Here is a 23,446-nt window from a genome sequence, read left to right as displayed (position 1 = left end):
TATCCACAGGTCATATATGTGTCTAATGTTTATTACATCATATTTACAAATGCTGAAGTGCTCAAAATGACTGCATAAAAATAGTAAAAAGTAACAGTTTGGGTCTAATCGACGCTACGTCTATATTACAATTTGTATCGATGTAAAAGTTAAGAAAACAAGGCAAGTTGTCAGTAAACACCTCTAGTCGTTCTTCCCGTGTAAAAGGTAGGAAACGTTATCGTGCTCTGTACAAATGGTCGCTGGTGAGAGAAGAGAAGTGGTAGAAGAACCGAACGCATGGACAGTAAATAGAAACTGGAAGACAAGTGGGACCAGGCCTGTAATGCTGGGAGTTAACATGACTCCAAAAAAGTTTATTCTGTCTCCATTCTGTCAGGGTGCACGACACGCCACTCGGAGCTGCGTGTTGGTCCCCCAACACACGCTGAACTGTCTCGTTGTGAAGGGTTAGTGAAGTGCACACCCACCCCCCCCCCACGCCGGGTCCATGTCGCCCTGGCCCTCAGTACGTCCCGACCTGCTGGGTGAGGATCAGCTGGCAGCCGCTGTTCACGTGGTCCATCACCTTCTGCTTCAGCAAGGCCAGCTCGTCCCGGAGCACGTTTGCGGAGGACACCAACTCGGTGTGTTGGGTTTTAAGGTTTTTCACCCGGTCCTCCAGCCGAGAGATCCTCTCCAACTTCCTTTTCCGGCATTTGGACGCCGCGACTCTGTTCCTCATGCGCTTCCTCTCGGCTTTGATCCGCTCCTGGCTCACCATGTCGATGGGCGACAGCGGCGGGGAGTCGCCGGACATCTCGGGCACCGTCTGGGGCTCCTCTTTGAACGCCTGTAGCCGTGCGTGCTGCGCCGCCAGCTGGGCTTCGAGTCGACTCTGGGAGGACTGCGCGGTGGGATAGTTCGAAGAGGTGATCTGTCTTTCGCCAGTAGGTGCCGACGCAGAGCCACCAGCCCGACTGAAAGTGCCCAAGTTGGTATATTCCGGTGGGTGCTCGGGGCGCACCGTGCAGCTGTATTGTACGCCGCCCTCCTCGGACGCGCTCTGCGCCACGGCGCCCATGGCGCTTGGCACATTTGTCTGTGCGTCGGAGCTCATGTTGGGCATCTGTTGGTAGTGGAGCTCTGCCAGGGCGCGGACGAACCCGTCGGCGAAGCCCTCCTGCTCGTCCGTGATGTTTTTGGGACATATGAACTGGGTCGGGGTGGGAGTCGTCAGCCCGGTGCACGACTGGATGATTAGTCTCTCCAACTCAGGCGAGGCCAGTTTCAGCAATCCGACGTCGGGAGACGTCAGGATGTCGATGGCCTTGGAGCGGAGCCCGGGTTTGTAATTCTTTGGGTCGTTGAGGTTCAACGTCATGGTCTGTTTGAGGGTCTTCGGGTTGAATCCGTACCCTCCCGTCATCCCGTCGTGCTGAGAATTAGCGGCTTTTACAGACTCGTCGTAAAATGTTGCTTCCATCTTGGTAGGCATAAGGCATAGGCGTTGTTACACAGTTCTGTAGGCTAATATCTTCAGTTATTACCTCGACTGTTTCGAGCATCAAATGTCTACAAAAGTCGTCTGGACGGAGTCCGTCTACTTTCGGTGTCCTATAAAAAAAAAACTTTTAAAATAAGATGGTCATCACCGAAATAAGGTTCCCAGAAAGATAAACATCACTTGTTTTCAATTTGAAAATGCTCCGGCGATGCTATCTTTCCATATAGACATTAAAAGTGGGGATCGGTATAGTACTTTCTTTCACTTCCAACGTGGAGACGAACTTTATCCACCTCTAAGCTGCGGCTATACTGAAAATAACAATGATGTCATTTCTACGGCCTCCCATTGGCTGGAGATGATGTGCGGGCGGTGCTTGGTCCTAATGACATGCGAGTTTCTCTGACTACGGGCCATAGCCACGCCTACCGCGATGCTTTGTGGGATTAGGTAATGCAGTGGAGCAATGTACTCTGGGATGACGTAGTGTTATTGAATATTTAGTTACCCGCCGAATTATGCACCCATCCTCAACACGATGTTAAAACCGTTCTGAAGCATTACCTTCGTTAAAGAAACAATCAGAGATTTAATCAAACACTTCTCCTCTGGTTTGTCTCGGAAGAAAGTAGTGAGAATAAAGCGCACGTCACGTTTAATTACTGTGGGTTGTGAAAATAAACATACAATAATTTTTGTATTGACAATACAAAATAAAAGCACACAGTTTGCAAGCCAAACAATTCGTTCTGATATTTTAGAACATAAATGTTCAGCTTTGCTCAACGTGCTAGAACAAAATGTATAGGCCTCCATTCAGGGATTCAATTCTTATTAGGCAAGCTATATTGATGTTCCCAGACCGATAGGGAAGTAGATATTCCATATCAATGTAATTACTACGGTGCTGTATATGCCCAACCATTGTCCTCTAAAGAAGGAGTCCAGCTCTGTGGCCTCTTCCTTGTATTATTCAGCGGCTCTTCAGCCTCTACTATAAATAAATGAAGACCAGAGGTAGACCAGAGGGGAGGGCCGGCAGCTACAGGCCTATCCTCCTGAGAAGACATACCGAGGAGGCACACTGTGGTGTGTCGATGCTCCGACACCTCCAAGTGGAGATTCATGTTTGGGATGTTTTGGAAAGCTGGGAGTCGTCTGACTGTCTGTCGCTTGCCTGTCTGCCTGCCTGCCTCTTTTCTGTCTGCCTGTCTCCTGCTGCCTGTCTGTCACTTTGTCTGTTTCTTGTCCGTCTGTCTTTTTTACTGTCGGTTTCCCTGTCATCTGTCTCCTGTATATTCTCCTTATGTATAGATTTGTTTGGCAGAGTGGAATATTCTATTCAAAACAAGTTGTAGTAGATAATTATGTTAGGTGTATATGATTATAATTTAATGTAACCAGACACGTTTTGTGTTGAGTGTGTTGTATGTATAGAGATATTTGACATGTATGGATGTACCCAGTTTCACTTTGATTTGTCCCGTGTCGAGAGTCGTTAGTGGCCATGACGTGAATTTCAGGCATCCAAAACCGTGTAACAAATTGCAGATTGCAGTGTGAATAACATACCAATACAAGATCCAATAAGAGTTAATAATCAATACAGTAATAATACATATGTGTACTGTGATGCATGACCATATACATAACACATGAAATCACATGAAATCCTTTCCATCTTGAGTGTCTACATCTCTGCTACACCTGTGTTTACAACCTCCGAGCGATCAAAGTCGGGCTGTTCCACGGCCCCACTTCCTGCCGTCGTCCCCCTCCTCTATGGGCCTGTCACCTCTCGATAACCCCACCTTCCTCCCCTGCACGCCGGCCAGCTGTTTCCACTGAGTACAGTTTCTAATCAAGGCTCTGGTCCTGGCCGCCCCACAACAGGCCTGCCTTTGTTGTCGAGCGGCCAGGAGGGGGCGGGACCAGGGCCTTGTTGGGAAAACACACCCTTCATATGGGCGAGCGTTGCACACAGAGACGTACCATGACACATGAATGCATTGAGACATGAACGGGAACGCTCAGCCATACACACCCACACACACACACACACACACACACACACACACACACACACACACACACACACACACACACACACATACAGATATGTACGGGAACACTGACCCCTCCCCCACACACACACCCACACACACCCACACACACACACACACACCCACACACACACACACACACACACACACACAAAGACAGGAACACCAGCGCTCACACACACACTTGAACACTAGTGCTCACACACATAATCTTACACACACAAACACACACTGATATGTGCTGGAACACTCACCAACATACCCACACAAATGGACATGAGCACTTTCACCTTTCACAGACACACACATACACCCAGACTGAGCAAGCAGATAAAGAGAAAGATGATTCTGAATGTGTGGATCCATTAACGGGTCGGTAAATTTAGATAACAATTCAATCAGGGCCCCTGGAGAACGACCCCCCTCTGTCACAGCCAACCCTGTCCGGTGTTGAGGTGGGGGGCCTCTTTTCTTCCTGCCCCTGCTGTTTAGTTCAGTTCCTCTGCGGACTCCAACTCCTCCGTTGGTGACTCCAAGCCTCCACACATTCGTCAGATCATAGACAGAATCACGTCCGGACAGCTGTTTATCTGGACCCCCAATGGCAGAGACGGAGACTCCAAAAGGACTCTACTCTTCAACAGAGCCACATATGTTGGATTGTTTCTGTGGATTGGTTGGCTTGTGAGATTTTGTTAGTAGTTTGTAGCAGCCACTGGTTCCCATACAAGGGTCCGTGAAGCTCATGTAGGCCTATTGCACCCATTCGCTCCAAAATCGTATACACTACCACGCTTACAGTAACACAAAATATTACTTTAGGTTCTTTACTTACTAGGAAGGAAGGAAGGAAGGAAGGAAGGAAGGGAGAGAGGAGAGGGACATTAATTGTTACAAATACTTTAATGAGACGGATGATTATGCATGAAGGGCAAATGTATTATTGTAAGCACTTTGCGAAATTTTCAGCAGAATGACTTCATTATGACCGCATTGTTTTCTACGTTTGCGAATAAATGCTTTTTGGCCCAACTCGACTCCCGTCGTATATTCCGCTCGGTGCAGAGTGCGATGGAAAGGTCTTTAACCTGTTGGTTTTGAGGATCATTACATGGTATCTAGCTGCTATCATCTGGAACTGGCAAAGATAAACACTTATAAGGTTCACTTTATGGCCCCAGCTTGGTTTTTGTCTATGTGCTGATCAATAGAACAGCATATTCAAGTCGCGGTAATTCATGGTAAGTTAAAATAATAACATTTAATCACAGTCTCTTTTCTATAACAAGTATACCACAATCTGATATCATTTGATTGTATATTATCTAAAAAGTGTTATCCTATGTTATTAGTATAAGTAAGAGAATAAGGGAAATATAAAGCTGATGCAGAAAAAAGTAACAGCAGGAGAAATGGGATTAGCTATCAACGTTGTAACATCATTCATGTCCTTTCTGGTGTTTGACTGAAGGGCTGGTGTCTGACTGACGGGCTGGTGTTTGACTGAATGGCTGATGAATGACTGGCTGGTGTTTGACTGACATGCTGGTGTTTGACTGACTGGTGGGTGTTTGACCGACTGGTGTTTGACTGACTGGCCGGTGTTTGAATGACGGGTGTTTGACTGGCGGGTGTTTTACTGACTGGTGGGTGTTGGACTGCCTGGTGGGTGTTGGACTGACTTGCTTTGTTTGACTGGCGGGTGTTTGAACCAACACCTCACTGTCTGTGGTTAACCCCTGGGCTCTGGTTCCAGGTCGGGTCCCATGGACGGGGCAGCCCCAGATGAGGTGTACTTCGTGGGGGTGGACGTGGGCACCGCGGGGGTCCGGGCGGCCCTGGTGACCAGAGACGGCCGGCTGGAGAGCACATGCGAGGAGCCCATCAGCATCTGGGAGCCCCTGGTCGACCACTACGTCCAGTCCTCCGACGAGATATGGGAAAAGTGCTGTGAGCTTGTGAAGGTAAGGCGGACTTTGCATTAACTGCTTTATTATTGTTTTTATTAAACCATTTATAGACGTTTTTCAAATTTGGAGTTGGGTAAATTGGAATAAATGGGAACTAAAGCCCAGTACCCATAAGTGATTGGTTTGCATTAGATGACTGCCTCTCTAGCCTTATGCTATTGCTTGCATGCATGGACTCTTAGTTCTTACTGATATGGTTATCAGGTCACCTGCTGATTCAGCTGGGATGGGACTTCACCTTTAATATAGGATTACAAAAATCTGACCTTTAATTGTTTAGAAAAATCCCTTGCACATAAAACCATGTGTGTGAACGTGATGTGAGCGCACACAACAGTATCCACGAGCAACAGATCCTTGGGAGGGAGCATTACTGCTCCTCTGGCACAAATGCGGGATCGCAAGGCACCAGTCTATGCTTGCTGGTCACGTCGAAGTTGGAGAATTTGGAGGCATCGTGAATAGACGAAGGCTGATCTCTTCGATTGGTCACTTTCAATACTGACTGGTTATCTGCCTAGTTAAGTCACTGACACAGTCGTGATCATGCAGTTACCTAAGAAGAAGAATTCTCAAGTAAGTCTTACACTAGGTTAACCTCTTTTGGGGAAGCCATTTTAAAATATCTGAATGTATTGATTTTTTTTTTTACTGTATGCACTTTACTACTCTGTTATTGATTGTAGAAAAGCAAGCATCAACTTCCAAAAGTTTGCTACTAACAAAGTTTGACGTTTGCTAAAGATAGCTGGCCAACCCTTAACGTTTATTAAATCTTCAATGGGATCAATAAAGTCATCACTCATTTATTAAGACGTTTAGAATAAGATCTGCGTTACTGAATGTCCATGCCATAAACAGTCATTGACTTGTATAGTGCCAGGCGAAAATGCTCTTTAATGTTTAGTGTTAATCCATTGCCAATGTTAATGTATACAATATTTTGAGTTTTGCAAATCTTAAAAAACAACGTAATTCATTGCATTTTTTAACCAGTTCTCCAATTTCAATACTAGGCACATGAAAAAAAGGAAAGGGATATGTCCTTATATACATACACACGAGTGTCCAATACCCCCATACCAATCAGTGCGGTCCTACTATATGATTGTGATGCTTAATTTCTGATAGATATGGTTATGACTATGATAGATGCAAATATATTTGAAAATGCAGGGGCACCATTGTCAACAGTTATGTTGATTGCATATTATAGGGGAGACCATTCTTAGATGGTCTGCTATAAATCTCTTTTTCGCATCTTTTGTCGTGATGTTTCGGCTCTTTTTTGGTTACTGAGCCAGCTCAGGTGTGAAGGGGTTCAAGTGACACTGCATCAGCAAATGGACGCACAATTCCCCTTGATTCATATGAGCCGCTTGGAACGACCTGAAAGAACATGAGCCGTGTGACCCCCGAGCTCTCTGACCCTCTATTAACCATCAGAATGAGGGGTCAGAGACAGGCCGGAGACTCAGAGGAGAGGAGGCAGCAGCCACTGTGTGTTCCATCCCGGTGCCTCCAGAACCTCAACAGCAGAGCCAGCGTCTGAGAGCCGTGCGGCCTCCAACGGTCGGGCTCACCCCGTCAGCCCCGGGCTCCACGGCCTCTTTGGGTTCCCAGGAGCACAAATGCTCTCTTGCGACAACGCTTTTCCGCTCGTAGATACTTTCCTTTGCAAGCGCGAGCGCCTGGATTTCATGTGCACAGGTTTTGAGTCTAAACGCCATGCTAAAAGCTCAATGAACTAATATCAGTTCATGTACATTCACCTTATTGTCATGTTGTGTGGTCTCAACACAGTGTGTATCTCTTTTCAGAGGTTGACCCAGGGTGTCGACAAGAGCCAGGTACGGGGAATCGGGTTCGACGCCACCTGCTCTCTGGTCGTGTTGGACAGGGACTTCCAGCCTGTGCCTGTCAACAAGAACGGTAGATGGGCCTCCCATGGGGCCCTCCCATTGGGCCCCCCAGCACTGAGAACATGAAGGGGTCTGAGGAGGTGCTTCACATAAGGGTTCATTAAGACCCATGCGTTTACATGAGTTAATTCAGTAATAGGCATTGACCGTTCGCCAACTGTTAACTTATGATCTAGAAATTATTTACTAATGTTGGTCATGTTAATTACGGTATTCATTTATACTCGGGATAGGTTGGTTACTAAGAAAGCGATGATTTAAGGGCTCAAGATTGGGCTCAATTTATATCAGATTTATGAAACATCAACATTGAGGCAAACTCATGATTTTCCCCCAAATGAACCCATAACTGTCGACTAGGTCGGGAATATAGTGAACAAGTTGAAAAACGACACACCAGGCCAAGTTTACACCACAACACATTTCTTGAAGGATGCTTTTCATTTATGTGTAAAGACGATCTTAAGATATTAGTGACATTATGTACCCAATATCGATAACCCTAGGGCAGGAGTCACCAACCTTTTTGAACCTGAGAGCTACTTCATGGGTACTGGGTCATACGAAGGGCACCCGGTTTGATACCCTCTTCTTAAATAGCAAATTTGCTCAGTTATATATTATTATTAATGATTAATTTTACTCATCTATGTGAAGACACTGATCATGTTAATGATTTCTCACAATAATTATCAACAATGACTTAAAAAAGGTGGGAAAGGGTTGTTCGAGAATGAGTTGTGCTATTTTTAGGACAGGCCTGCGGGCGCCTCGTATGGTCCTAGCGGGCCCCCTGGAGCCCGTCCACCCAGACTCTAACCTGCACCTCGTCCCTCCCGGACCCCAGGGCAGCGGCAGCACAACGTGGTGATGTGGATGGACCATCGCGCCCAGCAGCAGGCCACCCGCATCACCAGCACCGGCCACCGGGCCCTGGGCCGCATGGGTGGGGTCATGTCCCCCGAGATGCAGGCCCCCAAGCTGCTGTGGCTCAAAGAGGTGAGGGCCCCCAGGCGGCCTGCTGCTGGGTTGGTTAAAGGAGAGCCCTTCGCTCAGTGACCAGTGTGTATATGTTGACACACTCGAAGGAACATCTTAAAGGAATATCCTACCTCCTATTAGATCTAGTCTTGTTCCCGGCCTCTATCAACGTATAAAAAGTGCCTTCTCACCCACCAGCTGCTGGTCATCTCGTTTGGCCATCAAAACTTTTGACATTACCTGGCAAAGGAAAAAATGGCCATTCACGGGAAACTCGGCGTGCATCTCACATATAGAGGTGTGTGTGTGTGTGTGTGTGTGTGTGTGTGTGTGTGTGTGTGTGTGTGTGTGTGTGTGTGTGTGTGTGTGTGTGTGTGTGTGTGTGTGTGTGTGTGTGTGCTCACCAGAACCTGAGGGAAAGCTGCTGGGCGGAGGCGGGTCATTTCCTGGACCTTCCTGACTTCCTGTCCTTTAAAGCCACCGGCTCCCTGACCAGGTGATGGTGATGAGATGGAGGATGATGCTAGGATTCTTTTAGTATGTTTTGTTATGTTTTACACGTGGACCAGAGTTACAACGATATGATTTAATTCCTTCTTTGGTCGATAGTGATTTTTTGAATAAAGGATAACCTTATGTGCATTGTTAATTAACTAATAGTTAATAATTTATTATTAGAGATTAATTTCTGTCATAGTGACTGACAATCTGGTGTTTGACTGACTGGTGTCCGTCTGCCTCTGGCTGGGCTCCAGGTCTCTGTGCACTCTGGTGTGTAAGTGGAGCTACTGTCCGTCCGGCGGATGGGACCGAAGCTTCTGGACAGACATCGGCCTGGAGGACCTCCTAGAAGATAACTACAGCAAGATAGGTAGGAGGGAGAAGACACCTTAAAGCCCTTCTGAAGCTGACCGGACCATGTTGTGGGTTGGGGTTCCATGACCAGCTGAAAAGTTTCTTGGTTCCATTCCCAATGTTGATAGCCTCAAACAACTTGCCCTGCACCCACCATTTCTTTGATGACAGGTCTTTAGTTTATTCAGGTGAACTGAAACATCTGATCTCATCTGGAATGGTTCTCATCTGAACTGAAGGTGTTCTGCTCTCTATTTCTTTGGTTAAGTTCTGTTCTATAGTTAGGTTCACTTGTGCGGTTAGACCTGTGTGTCTGTGTCTGTATGTGCGTGTGCGTGTTCGTGTGCGTGTGCCTGTGTCTAGGTAATCAAACCAGCAGGACTAAGTTCTCAGAGGCAGGCACACCCTTCTCATTAAGCTTACAGAAGTTCTGTAATCAACATGCTGGCCAGCTTTTATATTATTGGTATTTTAGCCTAACATTTTTCAAACAGGTTGTTACACAGTTGTTATTTTTAGAGTGTGTGTGTGTGTGTGTGTGTGTGTGTGTGTGTGTGTGTGTGTGTGTGTGTGTGTGTGTGTGTGTGTGTGTGTGTGTGTGTGTGTGTGTGTGTGTGTGTGTGGGGTCAGAACAGTCTCAATTAATAATTGCCTCCCTCGTTTTCAGCCAATCACATGACTGCAGCGACTGGGTTTTTAGATTGTCGGTGCCGTTAAAGTACCACAATCGTTTACTACTTTAAAGACACCGACAATCCCAAAACCCAGTCGAAACTAGATGGAAAAAGTGTGTAGTTCAAAACGTGATGCAGTGTTTACTTCTTCGCCACCTAGAGATTGTTATGTACGATCATTCAAAAACCCTATGTTATTTCACATAGACATAGAGTGGCGGAGTCGCGCCTCTTCCGGTAGAGCACATGGGACCTATGAGAGTGAAAAATATGAACGGGTTTCAATGGAGAGAAAGTAATTATCTTCTGGTCCCTGTCTTTATATGCCCCGGATTACACATATGTTGTTTGTGGATTTAAATGATAATTTTTCATGTCAAGAGTTTGACCGTTTATTATGCAATTGTTCAGTTAAAGACTGTAGAGAAAACACAATGAGAAAGACTACATGTCTCGTATGTGCTGTCACGCTCCCTGTGACTGGCGTGGACAAGATCGACAATATCCCCATCGGCATAACTGATTCTCCACATGCCCCAATTTATAATGGCTTTTGAAATTATCAAACTTCTTCACGAAAATGTTTAGTTTTCTTTGCATGAAAAATTATCATTTTAATCCACAAACAATATATGTGTAATATGGGGCATATAAAGACTGGGACTAGAAAATAATTACTTTCTCTCCATTGAAACCCATTCATATCTTTCGATCACATACTGTAGGTCCCATGGGCTCTACCGGAAGGGGCGTGACTGCAGTCATGTGATTGGCTGAAAACGAGGGAGGCATCTGATTGGCTTCAGAGAGTTCCTTGTTGAAAAAAATTCATTTGTGAATCCAGCCACGTCAGGAGTCTCAAAAATCCACATATAAATAAGACCAGTTCACATTCACAAATGAAAAGCGTCTTGTTAATTTAATTTCAACAGTTTGTATATATATGTAACAACATCCAAATACATTTTGGTGAAAATTGCAAATATCTTTTTAATCCATATATTTATGGATTTATATTACATTTATTTAAAACAAGACACATTTGTGTGTGGATCAGAAATGTGCTTGTGAAACTTATTTTTGTTTATGGATTTATTTTACATTTATACATAACGATATCCATTTGTGTTTGCATTGAAATGTATTTGTGAGAAGAAAGTAACTTGCATATAAATCACAAAATACATTTGTGAATCCTTCTCTGTGCATTCATTATTAATGAGCCTGTTCTGACCCCATAGTGTGTGTGTGTGTGTGTGTGTGTGTGTCCAGGTAACCAGACCAGCGCCCCCGGGCTCCCAGTCGGTGGGGGTCTCTCCCTGCAGGCCGCAGCTGATCTGGGCCTGAATCCCGGGACCGCCGTGGGCGCCTCCCTGATCGACGCCCACGCTGGAGGACTAGGTACCGCACACAACACTTCTGTTCTGGGTTCCAACCCCAAAGTTGGCGCTCTACCTCTGTCCATCCTTGAGTGTTGGCTGTAGGACTAACTCTGTTAGTTATCTGGTTGCACCAGCAAGTGACTAGTTATAACCCAAGTGTGGACTCAGTCAGGATTTACACCTTACTAAATCCTAATGGGTTGCACCACACATGCTAGTTCTTGTGTAGCACTAAGGAGTTACTAAGTACTTAACCATAAGCAGGATTAAACGGTGATAGTTAGGGTCAAGAAAGAATGAGCGATATAGAAGAGGGATCTAATTCTGGGGGAGGGGGGCTGAGACATCTCACTGCGACCTGCCTCTACAGCGCACTGTGCTTGTGTTTTATTTGACAACACAAAACGATTCTATACTCGTACTACATGAGTATACTGCATGAGTACAACAGCATTCAGTGAATTCATACTGTGCAAGAGCTTGTTGGTGATTAGTCATAACTGCTTAGATTCCGTGCATGCGTTACTACGGTGGAACTAGTTGGACATTCCTTGGGTCTTTATGACGGTTCAACAAAATGTAGTAATCTCCTAGTTTGATACTAGCCAGTGGTTACAAATCCATTAGTAAGGACTTTACTCACACTTAGTAATGCACACTAGTCATTCACACTTAGGACTCTGCCCCGCAGAGTCACTCACCAGCTTCCACAAAAGACTCAAAACTCACTTGTTCAGATTTCCCACGAACGCACGAACGCGAACGCACTTATTGTATTCCTTACTTAGCTATAGTACTTAGTTGTGTAGCATCTCGTTTGTATACAGGGAATGGGTTAACGCCAAATTCATGATTGTTGTGAAAATGTCTCCCCTGTTTCAAGTAAGAGCCCGTCTGCTGAGCTAATGTGTAAAATTGTTCACATTACAATGAAATCTTTACATTATTATGCTCTGAAGCAGTATTTAAGATTCAGTGAACTTTGGAAGCACTGTGTCTAATCCTAATGCTTCGGCGGTCCACAAAATGTGCTCAAGCCATCTGGTTTGGTTTCGAGGAGGGGGGGGGGGGGGGGGGGGGTTGAAACTGTTCATGAACTCTGGCTTTTGCCCTCCCAAGCTGGCTGTGACCTCTGTCCATCACACATTGTTGTATGAGGCAAAGGTTAGGAGACAGCGCTTTTTAGTTGTTCTTACTGCCATGGAGAAACACACGCACACACACATACACGCTTTTACACACACACACACACACACACACACACACACACACACACACACACACACACACACACACACACACACACACACACACACACACACACACACACACACACACACAACTCAAACCAGCTAGGCAAACATTATTTTCGAAGGAAGTTGGGCAAATTCAATAAATGATTAAAGTGATTAATTAAACAACAATACACTTTAAGAGTGATTAATAGATACATTTTCTGTGATGATCTCTGTGGTTGACAGGAGTGATCGGTGCCGATGTGAAGGGCCTTGACCTGCCGTGTGAAGACCGGCCCCTCACCACACGGATGGCCCTGATCTGTGGAACGTCCTCCTGTCACATGGCGGTAGTTGTGATCCTGCTTATAGAATACAGTGTTACACAGGGAGAGAAACAGGCAGCGTTATATTATAGGTATGATACACCGTGCTAAAAGATATACATTATGTTCCCCTATGTGATGACGCTAGACTAAATGTAATGTGGAATTTAATCATTGTGACTAAAAATAACTCCTTATGACTCCATTTGGGACACGATGTTCTCATGTTGTTGACACTTTGGATGAACTGAATCACCAAATGGCATATATCGTACTATATACTAATGATATGGGTGTCCTTAACGTGTTAAAGATTGTTATTCTATTATTGATATTGGCTTTCACTGAAAGCTTTCAGAATTCCCAATCAAACATCGTTATCATTGTCTTTAAAATAACCCTCGTTCAATCCAAACCCGCAAAACCCGTCCTCCTCCATTGAGTTTGTTAGATGTCGCAATCCATCAGCAGTTGGACATTGTGGACAAACACTGACACCATCTCTTACAAATATGTCCCATGGTCTTTCAAACGTACGTCACCGTAGACAACAAACATCTGCTTCTCTTTGGTTGGGAGTTTTCAGCGGTCGTGTTGGAGCAGGTCTCTCTCCAAGAGATGAGTCAGCCACGCCTGCAGATTGACTTGTGGTTCAAATCTGGGCGATGTATGTTATGTGATGGGTTGTTTTGGCACTTTTAGAGGCCACAGTTGTCCTAGTATTTTCCTCTGTATCAGTCAAGTTCTTTTTTTTGGCCAAAACCTACATCTTTGTAATACTTAGTCTTGTTTTTCACTGTGTTTGTAGATCAGCGCGGGGCCCTTGTTTGTTCCTGGTGTGTGGGGCCCCTACCTGTCAGCCATGGTGCCCGACCTTTGGCTCAACGAGGGGGGGCAGAGTGCCACCGGACGCTTGGTCAGTGGACCTGCCTCTGATGAGCGTTGAACACGGGCTCCATGGATGTCCCAACGGCTCGGTGTTAGAAAGAGATATCAGTTGTTTTATATCTTCATTTAATTCATTGTTTTTTTTACCATTGAAGTTAATCACTTTTGACAGTTATGACACCTGTATGGTTTAGGCATCACCCAAATCCTTTTAAGTTGAACGTCAAAAGCAATGACTAGGGGACATTCCCTCTTACGGGTCCTTCTGTTCAACTCTCCCTCCCTCCTGGTGGGTTCTGCTCCAGATGGACCACATGGTGAAGGGTCACGCAGCCTTCGCCCAGCTCCAGGAACTCTCACACCAGAGGTCAGGACCCCTACTACCACTGCCGTGCTATCTCCTATAGTAGAAATTGGATTATTCCTTCAGCAGATGCTTTTATCCAACACATCTTCCATTGATCTCAGATAAACGTCATGAAGCACCAGGTAGGGCTAAGGCTTCCTACTCCTCGATGCCGACAGGTGGGCGTTGGGGTTCAAACCTAGATCAATGCTGCTGTGGTCACCTCTAGCTAGGGGCCTTCTGAAGCTTCATTTATACTGCCGAGTCAAGTCACCGCCATAGCCCAAAGAGTCGGCTTCTGTAGGTTAGTGCCCCTCTCCATGAGATGAAGCCAACTTCATCTCCAACACCCACGTGGGCCTGACGACGCAGACGTACAACACAACTGTGACTGTCGCTGTCTTTCAAGTCTTCTTGAAAGACAGCAGGAACGACCAGAAAACATGTGAACATGTGGTCCGTTGACGATTGCTTGTTCGGTCGATGCTTTGCTCCAGATTCCCCCACACTGGTGAACACGTGTACTCCTACCTGAACGCCCACCTGGGCTCCATGACCGAGGCCCGCGCCTCCCCTGTCGACCTGCTGGGCTCCTCTCTCCATGTGTGGCCGGACTTCCACGGGAACAGGTCACCACTGGCGGACCCCAATTTGCGGGGAATGGTAAGGTGTGGAGGGGATGCCATCTGTTACTCAGAACATTTTAATTAAAGCTATCCAGTTTGAAATTGCAGTTTCACTACAGCTATGACCATCAAGGTTTTTATATTTGCGTCGCTCTTTTCTTTTTGTGTTTCTTTTTGTTTTTATAGCTCTTCCTATCTTCCTTCTTTTCATTGTTGTTTTATTGATTTCTTCCTCCTCCTCATCTTCCTCGTCCTCTTCCTCTTCGTCATGCTGTAGTAAATCAGGAAACTGAAAGAAGGAAGTAATCCTGTTGGTCTCCCTGGTGTTTCCTAGGTGATCGGCCTGTCACTCTCCCAGACCGTGGATGACCTGGCTCTGCTGTATCTGGCCACTCTACAAGCTCTTGCTGTGAGTATAAAGATATTTTATGTATGTCCATCTTTTATCCCAGTTATACACATTCTAAGGCTTATTATGTTGCCAATGTCCCTGACCTAAAGGCTTAGCGATGACCCTAATGAGTTACTGTGTACTATTTGGTCCAGTATTTCGACCTAACCCAGTATTTTCCTCCTGGGTTCAGCTCGGCACGCGGCACATCCTGGAGACAATGACCAAGGCAGGACATGACATCACAACCCTCTTCCTGTGCGGGGGGTTGAGCAAAAATCCTCTTTTTGTGCAGATTCATGCCAACACCACGGGTATGTTGTGGAAAACCAGGAATGTCGTCTCTTTCCGTCTCTTATTCTAGTCTCGGCTACGGCCACAGAACAGTGACCTCCACTCCCATGTTGATTAGAAGTGTAAGCCTTTTTTTTATGCATTTCCAGGACTTCCTCTGGTTCTTCCCCATCAGACAGAGGCTGTCTTGGTTGGAGCTGCAATCCTCGGTGCACGTGCATCGCAAGAGTACACAACTATACAGGTGCAGTGTGAGCCACAAACCACACTATATGTATACAGACTCTGCTGCCACCTTTTGGAGAGGAAGATAGTGCATTCTGTGTGTGTGTGTGTGTGTGTGTGTGTGTGTGTGTGTGTGTGTGTGTGTGTGTGTGTGTGTGTGTGTGTGTGTGTGTGTGTGTGTGTGTGTGTGTGTGTGTGTGTGTGTGTGTGTGTGTGTGTGTGTGGAACCATGGAAACATGTCTTTAGAGTAGACTACGGTAATAAATAAAACATCACTTGACTCTTCCTCAAGATACTTTCAATTCAAATTAATTCATGGCTTTTTGCAACCACAAATATTTTTTAACGTTTGGGGTCTTGAGCCGTCTGACCTTTGTAGGATTTGCGAACAGTGAATCATCACCTCATCTCTTCTGGTACTGTCCCACAGTGGAACGTTTCTGGATACAACTCCAGCAACTGTATTCTAACAACAATAAAACTGGATTTAATGAATGTACTATTCGGAGATCTTGAGGAAGAAAATACATTCATAAATAATCTAACAATTTTGTTTGGGTAAAATATTTATATTTATCAGCTGAATTTTTACATATAAATAGATTTAAGCAATTTCTCAAACATAATCTTTTAATAGAATCACACGTTGCAGATATGAATGAAAAAAAATAGCAACTTTTGCCTCGGTAGGCTGCAGTCAGTCGGCAAGAAGTTCTTGACATGCTAACATAATCTGTTGGTTGTAATTAAGTATGCCTCAAATATGTACATCAACAACAACCCCTGATGCTGCAGACATTTATATTTTAATCAAGTAGACTGGCTTTGTTTTGTTTTTGTTTGTTTGTAGGTTTTAGGTGACTCTGTATGAGAGCTCTATGTTTGGTTCTGTTGTTTAATCCTTGAAAACATATTGATGCATTAAATTACAACAATAAAAAAAAAATAGCATAGTCCCCCAAGGTGGATGGCGGGTAAAATAAATAAATAAAATAAGTGTGTGTTGGATCCTAAATCAGCTCTAATTCACTTTTGCTGAGAATGAACCATCATTGTTTTGGTTTGTGAGACACCTGTCCATCCGTTTTGGGTGATTAGCACTGAGGCGTTTGCTTTTATATCTGGTCATATTAAACTGCCCTGCATTGTTGTTCCTTATTTTAACCAGACTATCGTAACCACCATTACACAGTCTAGCAGAGTCAAGAGTTGTATTTATTTTATTTATTTATCATGGCAGAGTAAATAACATGGCATGTCTTCGCAATTCAATGCTTAAGACAAGGCACCTAAGCAAGTATAGAGTTAAACATGGAAATTCTTACATTGATAAGCGGGCTGTTGGTTTAGGAGGTCTTATGGTAGCCCTATTACCTATTACCTAACGTCTCTTTCTGCAGGACGCGATGAAGATCATGGCCAAAGTTGGAGAAGTCGTTTGGCCTAAGCAGGAGCTAAGGAGGTTAGCTTCAGCGTTGTCTTTTCATGTAATATTGGGATGAATTACATCATCCATTAGTTAAAGTTTTCCCAGTACCTGCTTCAGAACATGAAGCTGATTATTAATGAAAACTTGGACTGTGTTTTTGTGTTTTCTTTTCAAGTTTCTATGAGAGAAAGTACCGGGTGTTCTTAAGCCTCGTCGACCACCAGAGGGAGTATAAGGCTATCATGGAGAGCTGAAGCAAATAACACTCTTCATTTAGAATTACCCCCAGACTTTAATACTTTGTGAATATCACAGCTTTACAATTGTGAGTATTGCACAGGTTGAATATGCCCTGTATCAACAAAAGAGGATTCTGGAAGCACAAGAAGAAACCAATGAAAGAACAAGAAGATGTCTTGAAGGGACAATCGGTGTTAATTTGCCCATTTGGCAAATCGTATCATAGCAAAGGGCCAAATGTGAAGCTTGTTTTCACAGTTAATAATAAAGCCTGTTCAACATATTGTTATTTCACAGTTGATTGAATGATTCCTCCTAAAGTTGAGAGGGTAGCAAACGTTTTCCTGGGTAAAGTAGGAAAGGATACAATGGAGCCTGACAACAGCCAACGACAAATTACAAATTACATCGAACAAGATAACAGAAAAATAAACCCTGGAATTGAATAGCGGATCAATGTTAGACATTTTATAGAAATGACAAAGTGTTTTAACCTTCATTATTCCTTAATCACCTTACCTCCTCACCTTAACTCCCCTGGTGTACTCAAACATGGGTGGAAAAAGAACATTTAAATGCATCCACATTCCTCAAAGGTAGAACTAGTTTGGTCTTCTGTGCTGGTCATAACCCATGAATGAGATGCGTCCTTAATGATTAGGATGGTAGGCCTATGAACTACCAGCTATAGTGCAATAAATGGTGTATTCCAATAAACCCATGCAGGGCCTCCTTCATATGAAGTAGGAATTTGGTATCTCTTGGTAATGGACTGACACAGGTTTCAATCAACTCACCGGGGCATGGGTAGTAGACTAAAGTAGTAAGGTAACGTCCCCTACCCCGTGCCCTGGTAGGAACAGACCCATAATTAGTGTTATGAACTACAAAAGGTCCCCTACTCAGAGTGGATTCTGCCGATGTAAAGCACTCTGATTGTCCTTTTGTTTTGAAGGGTGCTCTCCATTGCACTTAAATCCCAAAATGACTCTTCTACATTATTCAGGGTTGATGGGTTGGTTGGAAGGCCCCGGTTTTGGTGCTGGTGTCCAGGGCCTCCTGCTGGGTGTAGGGGGGCTGGGGGTCCTCCTCCTCCTGGGTGTAGGGGGGCTGGGGGTCCTCAGGGCTGGGGGGTGTAGCGGAGGTACTTCCTCTTGGAGGGCACCTCCTTGGTGAACACCCCGGCGGGGAACAGAACACTGGCCTCGGCCTCCGACATGCTTGGAGGGACCATCACACTGTCCCCCGGCTGGTACACGGACACACACACAAAACACCATGACATTGTATTGCACCATGTATGTATATTGTATGTGTATTTATTATAGTGAACATTATAGTGTCATGCATGATTATACATAAACACATAAACAATATCAACATCAGTTAGTTACCTAACTGGATATATATATTTTTTTTAAGTAATTGTCATGTGTTGGCATTTATCACAGTATAAATAGTAGGGATGCAATATTGAGTTATTGATGGCTGGGTCTGTAAGGATGATTAACATCATTCCATGCAACTGTGTTCGCCATACGGTTGCCCATACCTGTGACAAAGGTCTATTGTTTCAAAAAGATCTCCAACCTCAACGAATATATGGGTTGTTTGTATAGGTCGTCCAAAACGACCCTTACGAACGTTTTGGCCCTACCGCCTGTTAGTAGCTAACGGCTACTAACAGTAGCCGTTAGCTACTTCACTCAGTGAATCTATAAGATGTTTAGCGTGTGCATGTATGCAACGTTTTCTATCGTTGTCATGGTGATTCATTTCATATACACGCTGCTATCCCTGAAACCACGCAGCTAGCATGTCTTTGAATCCTTGTCTTTGCGTTGTCGTGTACGTCATCTGAGCTGTCGGTTATGCAACTGATGTTCTTTCTATTAAGATTTAGATTTTCGACTCAGGGATGAGCCAGTTTATGTTTGCTTTGCTCCCGCTGAATAATCCATTCCAAAGGTTAATTTTCTAAAACATTTGTTTAACAGGATAAACAGGATATTAATACTGCTGTTAGATTTCTTTCTTCCCCCCCCCCCTTCTTTCAATAAAAACGTAGATGGGAAAAAAAACAACGTACATTTAGTTGTATAAGATAATCATGTGTTCTGGACATGCTTTACCCAGGATGCATCACTCACTCTAGCTCCCTCCCAAATGTCCTTGACCCCTAGGTCGACTACGTATTGCATCCCTTCCTATAGGGCTAGATTTATAGTATATTATCTACTAATTTTAGTAAACCTCAATGCCCTGATTCATATAAGAGACCAGACATCTCTATCGCACTCCCAAGTCCTTCTGTACCCCCACAAACAATAAGTGTTTACGTCACAGAACCTTGACATACGTGACGTATTGCTGATTCTTTAACAGGCGATTAAACGTTCATAAGGGTTTTGGACGACCTATACCAACGACCTAGTTGAGGTTGGAGGACAGGCTGATTATTTGGTAGTAAATGAAAGCCTGAGCCTCCTGGTTTCAGATGCAGTCAGTACAGTGTGTGTGTGTGTGTGTGTGTGTGTGTGTGTGTGTGTGTGTGTGTGTGTGTGTGTGTGTGTGTGTGTGTGTGTGTGTGTGTGTGTGTTCTACCTGCCAGTCTGCGGGCGTGGCCACCCGTTTGGTGGCGGTGAGCTGGAGGGAGTCCACGACCCGCAGGATCTCGTCGAAGTTGCGTCCGGTGGAGGCGGGGTAGAGCAGGGACAGCTTCAGCCTCTTGTCAGGACCGATGATGAACACCTACAGGCAGGAAGCGCTCACAGAGTCAGTACGGACCCATTCAGCAAACCTGTTGTCAGGTCACATCAGACCAAGGCTTCCAGCTCAGGAACCACTACAGCTGTTTGTTGTGCATCGGTCACACCGGTAAAATAATGCAAACTGTACGAAACTGCAGAGGGAAGTTGAGAACAGGGCTGGAGAGTAACAGGATACAGCCCAGAGGTCCTCACACAGCGTGCGGTGAGAGGCAGGCCGTCCTTGTCCTTCTCGTCGGGGTCCATCATGCCCAGGGCCAGGGCCAGCTCTCTCTTCTGGTCGGCGATGACGGGGTAGGGCAGCGAGGACCTCTCTGACTCCATGCTGCAGTACGCTAGGATGTCCTGGTGACACAGATACAGACAGCCACAGTCAAAGACTAACACGTGTTTATTCATGATTCAAACGGTAAGTAAGTCTGCGCAGGAGAACTTCCGCTTATGAGTTAAAACAGTGGGGAGAGCAATGGTGACAGGTCATAAATGTTTTAGAAAAACAAATGTATTCAAGTGTCGAAGCGATTTCCAAACCCACATCATACTTGTCCAAGATAGGGTGGGAGCCAATATATATCCACATCTCTGGTAAAACATTTTAGCTGGGAGTAGCAAACTTCTTATACTTTACAACGATGTGTTCTCCGTCTAACGATAAATCTTCACTTTTTGAGACCCAAACGGAAACTTTTTAGCCAAAAAAATGTATTTAGTTTTTACGCCATGAATTCAGCGCCATGTTTCAACAGTAGCCAAGAACGGACCAACGGCTGTAGAGAGAATGCATTTAAATAAGAAGAAGTTCTCATTTTCTTATCTACGCTGTTTTTAATGAGTCATTGGTATTTAGATCGTAATCACATCAACAACAGTGTGTGTGTGCGGATGTGTGTGCCCGAAGAAATAATAAAAAAAAAGAATGTAGGATGTTACAGATGTCGGTTAAGTGAGATGTGGTTAAAGAGGTCACTGAGGCTGTGAGGTCAAACTGAAACATGCACTGGGGAGATTGGAGTCACAAATGTATCGGTATATGTATGCATGTGTAATTAATATTTGAGTACGGGGGTTACATAGAATGTGAATAGAAGCATGAGATGCACACACACACTATGCACACACACACACTCTCAAACAGAGTTCCTTACTCTTTCATTTCGAGACACACACACACACACACACACACACACACACACACACACACACACACACACACACACACACACACACACACACACACACACACACATTAAAACTCTATCTCCCTCTCGCTCTCTGACACACACATATACACACACGCAAAGTCACACACACACACACACACACACACACACACACACACACACACACACACACACACACACATTAAAACTCTATCTCTCTCTCGCTCTCTGACACACACATATACACACACGCAAAGTCACACACACACACACACACACACACACACACACACACACACACACACACACACACACACACATTAAAACTCTATCTCTCTCTCGCTCTCTGACACACACATATACACACACGCAAAGTCACACACACACACACACACACACACACACACACACACACACACACACACACACACACACACACACACACACACACACACACATACACACAACACACCGTCTCCAGAAAACACCTATGTGCGCACATACATACACACACTAACACACACCCAAGCACATACACGCACAGACACACACACATACTGAAACACACACACACATGCGGACACACACAAGCAGCCACGTGTGCGGGCCCACCTTGGACCAGTCGTGGTGGTCCTCCAGGCTGTCCACGGACAGGGCCACCATCTTGACGCCGCGCTTGGTGAACTCGGCGCAGAGGCGTGCAGCGCGGCCCAGCTCGGTGGTGCACACGGGGGTGAAGTCCCCCGGGTGGGAGAACAGGACACACCAACTGGGGGGGGGGGGGGGGAGGGGAGAGGGGAGAGAGGGGGGAGAGGGAGGGGAGAGATAGAGGGGAGGGAGGGGAGAGAGAGGGGAGAGAGGGAGGGGAGAGAGGGAGGGGAGAGAGAGGGGAGAGAGAGGAGGGAGGGAGGGGAGAGGGAGGGGAGAGAGAGAGAGGGGAGAGAGGGAGGGGAGAGAGAGAGGGGAGAGTGAGGGGAGAGAGGGAGGGGAGAGAGAGAGGGGAGAGAGGGAGGGGAGAGAGAGAGGGGATAGGGAGGGGAGAGGGAGGGGAGAGAGAGGGGAGAGAGGGAGGGGAGAGAGGGAGGGGAGAGAGGGAGGGGAGAGGGAGGGGAGAGAGGGAGGGGAGAGAGGGAGGGGAGAGGGAGGGGAGAGAGGGAGGGGAGAGGGAGGGGAGAGAGGCAGGGGAGAGGGAGGGGAGAGAGGGAGGGGAGAGAGGGAGGGGAGAGGGAGGGGAGAGAGGGAGGGGAGAGGGAGGGGAGGGAGGGAGGGAAGGGAGAGGGAGGGGAGAGAGAGAGAGGGAGGCGAGAGATAGAGGGAGGGGAGAGATAGAGGGAGGGAGAGAGAGAGGGAGGGGAGAGAGAGAGGGAGGCGAGAGATAGAGGGAGGGGAGTGAGAGGCCAAGAGAGCGAGGGGAGGAAGAGGGAGGGGAGAGAGGGGGAGGGGAGAGAGGGAGAGAGGGAGGGCAGAGAGAGAGGGAGGGCAGAGAGAGAGGGAGGGCAGAGAGAGGGAGGGAAGAGGGAGATAGACCGGGCGGAATAAATAGAGGAGGAAAGAGAGGGAGACAGTAAAGAGTAAACGGGACAGGTACAGTGGGAAAGAGCAAGGGAATGACTTAAAGTGAGTGAGAGAGTGAGAGACAGAGAGAGAGAGAGAGAGGAAAGGGAGGGTGAGAGGGAGGAAGGAAATAGTTTGCTAGTTGAACTGTGGCTCAATGTAAATCTATAGCAGTGCAATACAAACACTTTATAAAGAGTGTATCCTATTATTCTAGCCTATTTTGTCTTGTCTGTCAACTCTTATACAATGTAGTCCTGAAAAGTTTGAGTTAAACTTAGTGACATAGATTATGGTCAAAGAGCCTTTTGTTTTTTATTAAATAGGAACTTAAAAGGATCTGGAAAAAGCAGAAGCAACCCACCACAATAGGAAATGAGCATAACAGCCACACACAACTGCTGCAAAACGCCATCAGAAAATCTATATGACATTTGAAATATAAAAAACTAGACTTACGAATCACCCAAGAAGTCATGGAATTGAATGGAGCCATCAGTGGTTTCTGCGTGGAAGTTGGGGAAGACATCTCCGAGCAGCAACCCCGGCATCTTCTTCACAGCAGGCGATCAGCGCGCAGGCGCAGTAACAGGGGTGATGACAGGCTGCGTTTGAAGGGGAACAGCGGGT

General features: G+C 45.7%; 3 protein-coding genes across 4 annotated transcripts; 1 reads left to right on the top strand and 2 right to left on the bottom strand.

The window, feature by feature from the left end:
• Window positions 1-4: 4 nt before the first annotated feature.
• Window positions 5-1,590, bottom strand: LOC115548851 (transcription factor AP-1-like). Its single transcript, XM_030363723.1, has one exon. It carries the CDS (start codon window positions 1,475-1,477, stop codon window positions 506-508), a length of 972 nt encoding a protein of 323 aa, XP_030219583.1. The 5' UTR covers window positions 1,478-1,590; the 3' UTR covers window positions 5-505.
• Window positions 1,591-4,573: 2,983 nt separating this feature from the next.
• Window positions 4,574-17,617, top strand: fggy (FGGY carbohydrate kinase domain containing). The gene is made up of 16 exons (XM_030363563.1): window positions 4,574-4,790; window positions 5,306-5,513; window positions 7,340-7,451; window positions 8,289-8,440; window positions 8,830-8,918; window positions 9,178-9,293; window positions 11,224-11,352; window positions 12,815-12,918; window positions 13,703-13,810; window positions 14,088-14,149; window positions 14,626-14,791; window positions 15,089-15,163; window positions 15,339-15,459; window positions 15,589-15,683; window positions 17,066-17,127; window positions 17,270-17,617. Exons 2-16 carry the CDS (start codon window positions 5,316-5,318, stop codon window positions 17,346-17,348), a joined length of 1,668 nt encoding a protein of 555 aa, XP_030219423.1. The 5' UTR covers window positions 4,574-4,790; window positions 5,306-5,315; the 3' UTR covers window positions 17,349-17,617.
• On the bottom strand, window positions 16,868-23,418 carry LOC115548749 (peroxiredoxin-6). Of its 2 annotated transcripts, none has more exons than XM_030363567.1 (5): window positions 23,276-23,418; window positions 21,875-22,031; window positions 20,238-20,447; window positions 19,939-20,085; window positions 16,868-18,583 (listed from the first exon to the last, which is right to left on the bottom strand). In XM_030363567.1, exons 1-5 carry the CDS (start codon window positions 23,365-23,367, stop codon window positions 18,455-18,457), a joined length of 735 nt encoding a protein of 244 aa, XP_030219427.1. In that variant the 5' UTR covers window positions 23,368-23,418; the 3' UTR covers window positions 16,868-18,454. The 2 variants fall into 2 exon arrangements, with proteins under 2 accessions (XP_030219427.1, XP_030219428.1); XM_030363568.1 differs by having other exon boundaries at window positions 20,298-20,447; window positions 23,276-23,417.
• Window positions 23,419-23,446: the final 28 nt, after the last annotated feature.

Source organism: Gadus morhua, chromosome 8 (genome assembly GCF_902167405.1).
Source record: "Gadus morhua chromosome 8, gadMor3.0, whole genome shotgun sequence".
Taxonomy (NCBI): Eukaryota; Metazoa; Chordata; class Actinopteri; order Gadiformes; family Gadidae; genus Gadus; species Gadus morhua.
The sequence above is the reverse complement of the archived record's forward strand: the minus strand, read 5'-3'. Positions and strand labels throughout refer to the sequence as shown.

Bases quoted from the DNA above. Each gene is read 5' to 3' on its own strand.
- LOC115548851 (XM_030363723.1), bottom strand. From the start codon at position 1,477: ATGCCTACCAAGATGGAAGCAACATTTTACGACGAGTCTGTAAAAGCC.
- fggy (XM_030363563.1), top strand. From the start codon at position 5,316: ATGGACGGGGCAGCCCCAGATGAGGTGTACTTCGTGGGGGTGGACGTG. The intron at 12,919-13,702 runs GTAGTTGTGATC...CTGTGTTTGTAG, and splicing joins CGTCCTCCTGTCACATGGCG to ATCAGCGCGGGGCCCTTGTT. The intron at 13,811-14,087 runs GTCAGTGGACCT...GTTCTGCTCCAG, and splicing joins AGAGTGCCACCGGACGCTTG to ATGGACCACATGGTGAAGGG.
- LOC115548749 (XM_030363567.1), bottom strand. From the start codon at position 23,367: ATGCCGGGGTTGCTGCTCGGAGATGTCTTCCCCAACTTCCACGCAGAA. The intron at 22,032-23,275 runs GTAAGTCTAGTT...CCCCCCCCCCAG, and splicing joins CATGACTTCTTGGGTGATTC to TTGGTGTGTCCTGTTCTCCC. The intron at 20,448-21,874 runs GTGGGCCCGCAC...CTGTGTCACCAG, and splicing joins ACCACCACGACTGGTCCAAG to GACATCCTAGCGTACTGCAG.